This window comes from Polypterus senegalus, chromosome 12 (genome assembly GCF_016835505.1).
Source record: "Polypterus senegalus isolate Bchr_013 chromosome 12, ASM1683550v1, whole genome shotgun sequence".
NCBI lineage: Eukaryota > Metazoa > Chordata > Cladistia > Polypteriformes > Polypteridae > Polypterus > Polypterus senegalus.
The window spans coordinates 19,095,040-19,107,277 of NC_053165.1; the positions used below are offsets into that span (position 1 = coordinate 19,095,040).

The 12,238-nt window shown below is 38.4% G+C and overlaps 1 protein-coding gene across 4 annotated transcripts in view; it reads right to left on the reverse strand.

The window, feature by feature from the left end:
• Positions 1–12,238, reverse strand: part of dock3 (dedicator of cytokinesis 3) — a 919,050-nt gene that overhangs the window by 15,579 nt on the left and 891,233 nt on the right. For all 4 annotated transcript variants that reach the window (XM_039772621.1, XM_039772622.1, XM_039772620.1 and 1 more), the window contains 4 exons: positions 10,896–11,020; positions 3,793–3,928; positions 3,068–3,149; positions 2,528–2,625 (listed from right to left, as the gene is read on the reverse strand). In XM_039772621.1, the coding sequence (XP_039628555.1) occupies positions 2,528–2,625; positions 3,068–3,149; positions 3,793–3,928; positions 10,896–11,020 (441 nt within the window). The remainder of the gene's footprint in view (positions 1–2,527; positions 2,626–3,067; positions 3,150–3,792; positions 3,929–10,895; positions 11,021–12,238) is intronic.

The window sequence follows — 12,238 nt, forward strand, 5'->3', positions numbered from 1 at the left end:
GTAAAAGGAAGGAAAGAGTGAGGGAGAGGGAAACGAGTATTAGGAAGGACAGAAAAGAATAAAAGCAGGATAGCTGCCTACTGAGTCAGATGGGAATTTCAAGCCTACGTATGCTGGTAAGCCTGGAGAGGGTATAGAGGACTTTATTATTTTGCATATATTTGCTCCTTATTATGTAGATACAACACCTCCAGTAGGTAAATATCTTGTCACTCAGTCAAGGTTGGGTTCAAAACACAGTGATATGCCAACCCTTACAGCATGGGCATGAAACATTTACCTTGTGTTTTCTCCCAAAACGCATCTTATGTGCTACCAACGTGCAGCTTAAGCTAACTTGAAACAATAAACTGGTCTAGTAAGGTTGTAAATGTACCCTGTGATTTACTTGTCCACCAGTCAGTGTTGGTTTTTGCCTTACTGCTCGTTCCTAAAGTCTCCTCATTGACCCTAGAAATGAATTAAGTTGGTTTAAAAAAATATATGGCTGGATAGAGGGAGACACTGTATATAAAAATGTCATCATGTTAGAAATACAGCATAGCAGCCTTCCTGTTACATGTATTATGTATTTGGCAAGCTGCTTTGCTCCAAGTGACTTACAAGATCAGAATATATTACAGTTATTTATTTATTTTTTATTTTAGGAGTATTGATATGTTAATTGGCTTACTCAGAGTCACACACTGAGTTAGTGGTAGAATCACGTGACATTAATGTCCCTACAAACCTTGTCATACACGTGCACAATGGGAGGCAGCTAAAGGGCTTAAAAGAAGGTGATTCCCAGTCAGACCAGTGGATGGCAGAGTGCATTAATGCTTTCTCTTATCTTCCCCCAGACCAAATGTGGGAAATTCCACCTGGCTCTCACGAAGACGTCACTTCCAGTTCCACCACATGAGATGTTACTTCCGGTTCTGCTCCAGATGACCTCATTTCCGAGTTCCAGTCTCTCCCTGCTGTTCAAGTATATATCCGCCATGTTTACTAACCTGAGCAGTTCTGTTTTGGACTCTTGTCTGTAAAGACCATTTTTTCTCAACCTTTTTCGCATTTGCAGCCAATTCCCACATATATGGGAGGCTGCCACAAACCTTTCTGTGTGTCTAGGCTTGATTTACCACAACCTTATTTGATGCTACAGTGCTGTCATATTTCTTGTTTAACTGGAGGGTTGTCCAAATTTAAACAAAAATGTAATATACAACTTTCATGTATGAAGGAAAATGGCACCGAAAAAATATTTTTTATATGTTGCTTACCGATATGATTTGTAGTGATGGCCAAGAAACATTTCTAATCTCATGTGTTCATGAAGAACTGAGATCAATGTTGGACAACAGCAATCAGTACCAAAAAATGTCCATGTAAAAGGCTCACGTTACTTGTGTCATCCAGTTGTATACTCACAACATCCCAAACACATGTATTTTTACTAAAATATTAAAAAAAAACACTTTGGGAAAACTCTTATGAATGAGAATGGAACGCAGTCAGACATGCCTGAGCATTTGAACTGAAGATCCTCCTCTTGACTCATTGATTGGTCAGGAGTTCAGCCTGGTAGCAGCTTATTCGTTGGCTAACATTGAGCTTCACTTGATAACAAAAAAGAGTGCGCTAAGAGACGTGTAAAATTAAAGATTAAAAGTTCAAGAAAGCGAGTGAAAACATTATCAGGGAGAGAATACGCCCCACACTTGTGCATAGTGACAATACTTCTGCAAGCCAGAGGTCAATCCACCTGAGCAGTTTCACAGACTGTCGCTAAATAATGCTGAGGTATTCCAGCCGTGGCTCACCATTTTGAATATAACAGTAACGAAGGGAGGCTGGTCTTCAATTCAAGTGTGTTCCATTTTCATTCCATATTTTCCATTTTTGAGTGGAGTATTCCTTTAAGTAACATTTCTGCCATGATCTTACATGCCACATTGTGCAAAATGTATGCCTGGAAAAGGCATGGCATCACAGCAACAACAGTACAGAAGAGAATGTAAATTAATTTTAACCAGATCCTGACAGAAGCTAATTCTTCTGTTATTTCTGCAGCTGGCAATATGGACTTCAGCTTCCAGGGACTCAGAATTAGATTGGTGTATTTGAAAATCTTTGGATTAATGAGGCCCAATCTACAACAAAGAGAGTTTATTGATAATTTACATCCAATACAATTCATCATATTATCCATCCACTCTCTAAATCTGTAGCCAAGTCACTTTGAGTACTTATTAGGGACCAAACTTTGTTGGTACGCCAGTCGATTAGGGCACACTCATGTCTACATTAAGACTAACACTTAGAGGGCAGCTCACAGATACTATTTGACCTAACAGACATGTTTGGGATGAGAGGCAACTCAAAAGCCACATGAACATGGAGAGGACGTGCAAAATCCATGCAGACAATGATCTGGTCTGAGAATCACTCCTAACTCCCTGGGACTGTGAGGCTCCACTATAACGGTGATATCATAACCACATGAAGATTATCAACAATTGATTTTAGGAACGAGCTTGCCTACCTGCCCATTCTCAGTCATCGCTGGGTACATTGCACTGCTGGGCCGATCTCGGTGAGGGGGCAGCAACATCACCATCTCCCGGTTGTGTCTGTACTTGTCTGGCAGAGAGGGGGAGCCTGCATTAGAGCACATAAGGCATGCATTCATCCAACATTTAAGTTGTGTCCTACTGGGGCTTACTTTGTCTTTAATTTAACCTTACAATACATTGCAAACAAAGACTCCCAAAACTCTACATTGGGGTAAACGGCGGTCAAGCAGAATGCTGTTGACTGCACTATAAAACTATTAGGAGAATGCAAATAAATAGAATGGGAAGGGGCCATCCGCCAAGGCCTTCTCATTCATCGTGATGCTTACAATCATGCAAAGCAAAACTCAGTGGAGTTTCATTGCACTTTTTAGTGATGGTCCTAAATGTATTACCTACGTAGCGTATTACAGCAATGAAAAGTACTCACACTGCTGAAATAATGCTTAGAGGTGTATGCTATAGTGCTTCTGTTAAAATCTAACCCTAGTGTTAGGCTGACGTCTTACCTCTGATGCTGGACGGAGCTGAATTTATCATCTGTGACGGTGCTGAATGAGTGGAGCTTAGACTAGACGAGGAAGGGCTAGCCTATGGAAACAGAAGGAAAGACTGATTTTTTTTTGGTGATTAAATTTGTAATGGAAGAAAAGATAAAGTAAAGAAAGACAATATAATAAGACAAAATAAAGACTGATTCATTGAACATTGCAGGTACATCCATACAGCATTTGAATAGTAATCAAGATGTTGATCGCTCAGTTCTCACCATTGGCTTACACTTTTCCCCAAAGAAGTCACTTAAGTAGCAGGTGCCGCTCGCATTTTATTAACATAAAAACAAAACAGACTGCATGCTAGAGAGATGATTTGACTGAAAGTGTTAGCACAGAAAATAAAAGGTATACAGTATGTACATTTTCTCTGAGTAGAAAATTGAACCATTTGACCCTGAAAATGAAATAAGTGTGAACTAAAAATGGACAAACCGATGAATAAAATAGTTAGGTCTGATTTGATCCATATACCTTTTATTACCATTCATGCTCAAAAGTGTCATTCACAAAAGGAAACTAATGGCTCTCTGCTGCTCTCCATAAGGTAGGACTATAACTTCTACAAAGCACTTCCATATTGAGGAAGATTGAATGATATTAAGCCATCTTTGTATATTTCACAACTCCAATAATCATGAGATTTCAGTCTCATGATTGAAAGGATGTGCGTTTGATACCTGCATACGGTAGATGTCATCAGCTGTCTCTCCTACCAGTCCATCGGTCAGAATCACCAGGTTTCCGGTCTCACTCGATGTGTGCGATGACAGAGATGAAGACGAGTGCCTGATAGAACCCAATAAGTTCAATGGGCTACAAATGAAAAATAGAAATTAAGATATGGCAGAATTTCTACTCATGACAAACATATGAAACTTTTTTTGTTTTATAAATGGTGAACAGTTTATCCACATTCAATTAAACACTCCTTGTTGGTTATAATTAAAGATGACCAATGTCTTTTTTTCCTTAATTATTTTGCCAGTTATATGTAAATGTATTTGTTTAGGCCTGTGCCATAAAGCATCAGTACTGACATGCAACATAATGGTAACCATCCTAGCCCACAAACTTACACCCTTAGATACACTCATTAAATAATATAGTGTATAATATAGTCATGATGGATGGACTGACGTCCTGACTGGGATGGAAGATGAATCCTTGTCTGGCTGGGAGGCCGTAGTGGATGGATAAATTGAGAGGTGGTGCATCTCAGCCAGGATGGTTGATTCCTATTCAAATCAAAATAAAAGAATAATGGAGCTGCCAGGGGGTACTATTGGGAATACACCTCCCTGGTTTGGGAGACTACTGTATGACCCAGAAGTGTTTCTGTTACGCAAGGCCAGGGCTCTGGAAGTACTCTCAGGTCTATCATAAAAAAAAGCTATCTTGGTTCAAAAGCTGAGTCAAATTAGGAAGGCAGAAGGCAAAACTCAACTAGACGAGTAGAAAAAGGTATTAGGTTCATTGGAGACTGAGGTGTGGACTTTGAAAAAGAAGGTACAGTGGAACCTCGGTTCACAAACGTCTCTGAACACGTACAAATCGGGTTATGACCAAAAAGTTCACCAAACTTTTGCATCTGTTCACGACCATACAGTCGGGTGACGAACAAGCCAGTTTCCCTTCTGGTTCGTATGATTACCACCAGTCTCTCCCTGTGCATTTGCTGTGAACTCTTTGTGCTCTATTTCGTTTCCCTTCCAGTTTGTGCGCGCCGGTGATTTACGCACGTGTTCAGTCTCTCCCTGTACAGTACATTGTTCTCGGTCAGATGTGCATCGCACAGAGGGACTTTACCTCAAAACTGTAATCTCCTCTCCACCCAGCTTCCTGCTCACTTCCTTCATGCCAGAACTCGACTCATGCAAAGTTAGTTTTCTTGGTTGTTTATGGTTAGTTTTTGTATAAATTATGGATTTTTCAAATGTTCATTTTTTTCCCTGTGCTTAAAACTCATTAAAAAAAGTGTTTACAGAGAGTGGTTCGTAAGGCTATAGTGTGAACTCTTGCAATGTTAGTTTTCTCTGTTGTTCAAGGTTTTCTCAATGTTATTCAATGTTTTTACAGTTAGTTTACTATTACACGGTGCATTCTATGGTATAATTAACTATATTTGTGCTTAAAAATCTTCCAAAAAATATATTTACATACAGCTCGTACAGTCTGGAATGGATTAATTGTATTTACATACCATCCTATGGAGGAAATTACTTCGGGTCACGACCAAATCGGGTTGCGACCAGAGTTGTAGAACGAATTACGGTCGTGACCTGAGGTTCCACTGTATTGTGAAAAATAAACATTTATTTGCACCTGGGACAGTCATGGTGTGATTGTGTCTGGGGTTTGCGGTTCCGTGATGCCCTTGGAGGTCACAGTAGATGTTAAGGTCATCCATCTTACAGCTTCAGAGTAAATAAAAAAATGGAATTTGCCAGTTGTTCTCTTGATAGATCTAAGATTTTTCTCCAAACATAAGGAAATTAAACAGAGGATGTGAAAAATGTGATGTATCAGATAATATAGGGTGGTCCAGATCTAATTACGCAATTTTCATTACGTTATAACTTATTAAATTAATTACATAGAAAATCACCCAAAAAATTCCGGACCATCAAGAAGAGTGTGAAGTGACGACATGAAGAGTCGTCTTCGCGCAGAACTGGAATCGTCCTCGCATAAACCAAAGTCATCCAGACGATCTGGATCTGCATAATTAGATCTGGACCACCCTGTATATGTTAGTGGTTTTATATTTCAGGCTGAAATGGCAGATTGAATCCACAGTGGGGAGATGGCATCCTATGATTTTAGAAATGGTGAATATCAGTCTCTTTTTCTTTTTGTCCTCAGAAGAGATATCACCATATCACTGAGTACCCCAGAAGTTCAAAACACCTCTAACTCTGTTTTTTCCAATTGATCCTTGGCCTCTAAAACTGATTTGGATATGATTTTCCAGGACTCTGAGGCTAAGGAATCTAGTAGTTGTATTTATCTTTTGCTTAATTGTTCTTTTAACATTGTTTAAAGCAATTCACGTTCTCTCATGGTTCCATCTTGTTTTCTTTATGGACGCCATTATGTTGGAGACAGATGTGAGGAGCTGTTGCCATGAAGTGGTTCCCAGAGGTCATGCATCATGACGTCACTAGCTCAATGTTTTTAAAAGCCGCCATTACACGTACCTAATCATCCAAGATATAGATTTATGAAAGAAAAACCTTTGTGTTATTATTATTTTCTGGAGCTTCTAGTTACAACCTTTTTTTCTCTCCTGTGATTACAATTTATGTCTTATGTTACTTAGCTCTTGTAACGTGTACCCTTTTTGCCTTATGACTTACCACATTGTTCCCTAACTGTGATTCTGACTACATGTCAGTACTTTAGACCTATAAATATCTGGGAGTGCAGTATTGTGAATTTCCCCTTGGGATTAATAAAGTATCTATCTATCTATCTATCTATCTATCTATCTATCTATCTATCTATCTATCTATCTATCTATCTATCTATCTATCTATCTATCTATCTATCTATCTATCTATCTATCTATCCTGAGCTTCGTCATTTAATTAATGTCTTCCCAGCTAAAATCTCTGCATGAATTCTGACTTCTCCATAACATCTCCTGATTCCATTTTCTTTCAAAACTGCTGTCACCTTGTGCAAGAACAACAAACTTATTCTATTTTTTTTTATCCTTTTTTCAATAGGTAACTGTCTGGACACCCTCTGATGAGCTTACTTTCCAATATTGGATGTGTTGACATGTCATGTTAGAACTTTACAAATGAACTTTATCCAATAACTTGAAACTCTGAGCACCTCTACATCCTGGCCACTAAAATATACTTTAAAAGTGAGAGTGCTCTTTTGCCTCCCAGCTTAACTCGTAAAGATATAAAATAAATAAATGCAAACCAGCCTATACTAAGGTCAATCTAGTCACCTTTTTAATTCTCATATACAAAGTATAAGGAAAATATTGTAATCGTCCAAAAATTTGATTTTGATTATTTGATGAATCTTAACGTTTTAGACCTCAGAGTCTGAAAATACCATTTTTGGAATTATGTCTGTGTTATGTAAACACGATAACTTGAGTACGCTTTCACTTTGGTCAACCAAATGTTGCATACAGATATTAGGTACAAAATGTAGATTTCTATCAACGTTTGGGCTAATTCCATTAACTGGAAGTGGTACTTTACCTTTTATTCTTGCAGCTGCAGAGTCTGATTTAATCAACTTTACTTTTATAATTATTGTTCAATATATTATTAATTTGATTTGATTTGTTGTTGATGGTTCTTTAATATATGTAATATAAAAATATAACCATTGTCTTGCAGTTTACTCCTCAAATTGTGAATTTCCCCTTGGAATTAATAAAGTATCTATCTATCTATCTATCTATCTATCTATCTATCTATCTATCTATCTATCTATCTATCTATCTATCTATCTATCTATCTATCTATCCATAGCCGAGTTTCTATCTTTCATTCTATCTATCTATCTATCTATCTATCTATCTATCTATCTATCTATCTATCTATCTATCTATCCATAGCCGAGTTTACGAGAAAGCTGAGAGGAGACCACTCCCAATTTTTATGTGATTGCACAATCTTTAAAAGCTTCCAGTTTTCAGGAATTTCCTCTATTTAGAGTGAAAAATACACTTTTAGAATTTTTACATGTAATTAGTAGCTTCTCTTCTTTTAGCAATTTTAACTGTAACTGCACATAAAACCTGTTAGCTTCACCTGAATATTCATGGTAGTTACAGTCTTGATAGGAATAAATGTTTCTATTTCATTACCAAAGTAAATTAAAGGGAATAGAAATAGAAAAGTGATATATTTTCTCTCCATTTGTTGATACATATCACCTCCTTCTTGCGTTTTCTCCATTAACTCATTCACTTTTTGAAACTTTTAAAAGCCTGCCAGAAGATAGAGTCTATTCTGATAATATCTGGTGTAATGTGGGTGCCACCTTTCAATGGGAGAGCACTCTATTGATGGACACATTCACGAACAGCCCTCACACGGTATCAGTGTAGAAATGTCTAGTCAATCATTCCTTCATGTCTTTGTGATGAAGGAGGAAACTGCGGCACACAGAAAATATTGACACAAACACAGAAGGCAAATGTGCAGACTCTGCATCGAGAGTAATAGGTGAGGATTCAAATCCTGATTTCTCAAGCTTTGTGTCCACAGCACTCTACACCTTGCTACCCTTGACTGTTTTCTTACTGTGAAAATCCAAATAGCCTTTTACAGTTGTTAGAAGAAACTTTTTTTTTTCATTATTTAAAAATAGCACTGAAAATGATTTTCAAAAAATTCCTTACCCTGTAGATGGCACTAAAGAGCTGTGTTCATCTACTCTGACTCACAAAAGATGAAGCAAACCCCACAAAAGAGCTGCACAGCACACTTTTCTTATACAAGCACTGCATAAGTGGTCCAGATCTAATTATGCAATTATGAAAAGGCAAGCACATCGCACCCGCTGTTCGACTGATAACCGTCTCCCGCCATTTTGGAATGCAGGGCAGGAGCTGCCATCTATCGGCGACAGAAAGAATTTTTTGTGAATTCTCTATGTAATAAACTTAATAAGTTATAGTGTTATGAAAATTGCATAATTAGATCTGGACCACCCTATATATTTTATAAATTAACAAGCATCCATCCATCCATCCATTATCCAACCCTCTATATCCCAACTACAGGGTCACGGGGGTCCGCTGGAGCCAATCCCAGCCAACACAGGGCGCAAGGCAGGAAACAAACCCCGGGCAGGGTGCCAGCCCACCGCAGGGAAATTAACAAGCAGTCTCAACTAATTACGTCAGTAACCTAAATTATTACTTTTTACAATTATGAATCTCATTCAGTTCTTGTAAGATCAAATCTGAATGGATGCCAAACACAATACAAGCAATGCAAGAAAATAATTAGTATTTTAAAAATATGTTGCCAGTAAAATCTTTCTAATATAATTAAAGTTGTTATTCATGTCATAATATCCCAAATTACAGACATTTCAAATACATATTTACATAATCCTTTTAATTAAACTAATTTAACCTGATGCTACTTCATAACATCAACCACAGAAGGCCCACTTCATTTGCACCAATAAAAGGTCACTTATTATAAAAGTGGCTAGAATGAAAACTTGTAGTTGTTATGTATGGAACTGTATTTATGTGTATATATATATATATATATATATATATATATATATATATATATATATATATATATATATATATATAATTTTTTTTGTTTGTTTTATTTTAATTTTGAAAAATTGTTTTTCATATTTTTTAAGTGTTTTCTGTTGTTTTTGTAATCCCATACTGTCTCTTTAAATCTTCTAACATTCCATGTGCTTTGTGGGTGGAGCCCTAGGAGGCGGGACCACCCTGACATCTACTACTCCTGGATCCTCCTTCTCCTTATAAAGGGATGGCAGTAGGAGAGATCCAATAGTGGATTGCTGATTTGTATTTGGAGTATGTTAACTATTGTTTTTCTTATGGATTTACTAGTTCTTCTGTCTTTCTTCTCTTCTTCTTGGATTTTGTTTTTAGAATTTGTTTTTTGTTGTCACTTAGGATTGCCTTTTAGGCAGCTTATTTTTGCCTTTTTTAACATTTTTCTTCATTTTTCTTTTTTGATAAATACATCTTAATAGATTTTTTGTGTGCCCTTGTGAACGCAAACCAGGGGTTTATGGTCATCCTCCTCTTTGTGTGGCTTTTGGCTTTATTTTGAGATTTTTTTAGTTATTTTGAAGTCAATTTTTCGCTCACTTTGGGTCTAGGTAGTGTGGTCCCCGGCCGGGGAGGACCAGAGGAGGGCTTGTGCCTCCTCCAGACCGCGAGGGGGCGTCCGTCCTGGTTATGTTGGGGGCCTCGGGTAAAGAGCTTGGAAGCCCAGCCCTGTAGGGACCAGTGGCCACCGCCAGGCAGCGCCCTAGTGCCTGATTATCCTGGTGTGGCGGAAGTGCCGGGGGGAAGACGACAGGGGACACCTGGACGGCTTCTGGGTGCGCAGCCGGCACTTCCGCCACACGAAGATTGCCGGGAAGCAGCTGGAGCCCATCCGGGTTCCTATAAAAGGGGCCGCCTCCCTCCAGTCATGAGTGGATGTCGGGTGGAAGTGGACAGAGCTGGCGAGAGGACGGGAGGCGGTCAAGGAAAAGACACAGAGACTGTAAGGCCTGGACTGTGGGGAATCGGTGCAAGAGGCACTGGGGTTTTGTGCACATTACTGTTGCTTGTATATATTGTAAATAAACGGTGTGTTGGGTGAAACAAAGATGTCCGTCTGTCTGTGTCCAGGCCAGCGTTCACAGTAGGCAGATTTCTGGGGCTTGCTGGTCTGGAGTGAGTCTCTTCAGTACTGACCAATGAACATCCTGGCCTGCTTTACAGTTATTTTAGGGGGCCTCAACCCCTTTTGCTATGTTTGGGACTCCAACATACAACAGTAGCCACTGCAGACCTCCAGGATCTGAGATTGACACCCCCGATCTAAGGTTGCCCCAGTGACATGCATCACTCTCACTTTTGGTAACTGGCAGAAGTGGGTACAATTTCAAAAAATTATATTTCAGATTTTTTTCCCCTCATATTTAAAGAAGTGCACTGTAAGTAAACAAGCATCAAACTAAATTGAGAGCATACATTGATGATAAACCAATAAATACAACAGACAAAATGTAGTAGTGCAGAACTCACCTGTGTCTATGGACTAGTTTCATGCTCTCCGGGCTCATGGGACTATGTGACGTCATATGGATGTTACCCCGTGGTGTGCTGGACCCTGAACATGCTGGGCTGAGTTTCTCCAACCCAGGGAGACCCTGCAAAGAAATAAATACAGCTGTCCATGAATGTACTATTTTCATATATAACTTGAAATGTGATGTTAAGCCCACTGAATTACCTATGATAACAAGTTGGGATGCTTTCGTTCTTGATTGTCTTTAATTCAGGTTAGTTTAAAGGAGTAGCCCACCAAAAAAATTAATTTCTAAAAATGCTACTTACTCCATGTGGCTTGTAGTGATGGTTGAAGAAAAACTTTTAACGTCATGTTTTCATGTAGAACGGAGGTAACAAAGTTTATGCTTTAATGGAGGCGGGCAGTGACCAATGATGGACAACAGCAAGGAATATCAAAGCATCTCTTAAAAAACTTCACGTTATAATCCATGTCAAGTCATCCAGTCCTATACTGAAAACGTGCTAAATAACCTGATACATCAGCCAAGAGTCCTGTCTTCAACTGAAAAGTGCAACCCCATCTGCAAAGGTTCTTGATTATGGGCTGGTTTCGTTTTACGAGAGGAATCAATTTAACAATATTTTAGCATAAATGCATGCATTTTACATGTTTTCGGCTACGACTGAATGACGTGACATGGATTATATGACATGAGTAAAGTAAGGTTTACTTCCATGGGAATTTTTACATTGTTTGCTGCTGCCAAGCATTGATCACCACCAGCTTCCATTACAGCGTGAACTTTGTTAGGTCCATTCTACACAAAAACACTAGATTAAACATTTTATTTTTCTAGGCCATCACTACAAACCACACGGGGTAACTTTTTTAAAAATATAATTTTAGGGGTGGAATATTTGTTTAAGTTGAAAACTTTATGGCAATAACAATAAATATCTGTTTATGCATTAGACATTATTCAACATTAATATCCACCTCAATAAAAGAACAACTGTCTGTGCATGTGTGTCCAACTGGTTGCTATATCTCTGTTATATGCCATGTTGTACGGGATTCATAAAAGCAGTGGTGATGTTTGTTAAGCACCTTCTGTTGTAATGAAAAATGCTTTGAAAAATACATTTCAACAGATGGTGCTCTGTAAGCATTAACACTGACAAGAGAGTACCGCCTGATGAACAGAAATCAGCTCATCCATAAAGGGACAAGTGTCTCTGTGTTTCTGTTTATAGGTGTGTCCGTCTAATTACCAGGGTTAGGGAGAAAAAATTTTAAATAGGCAAAACATGTACTGTAGATCAACGGTAAAAACATATAAAAAATACCAAGTAAG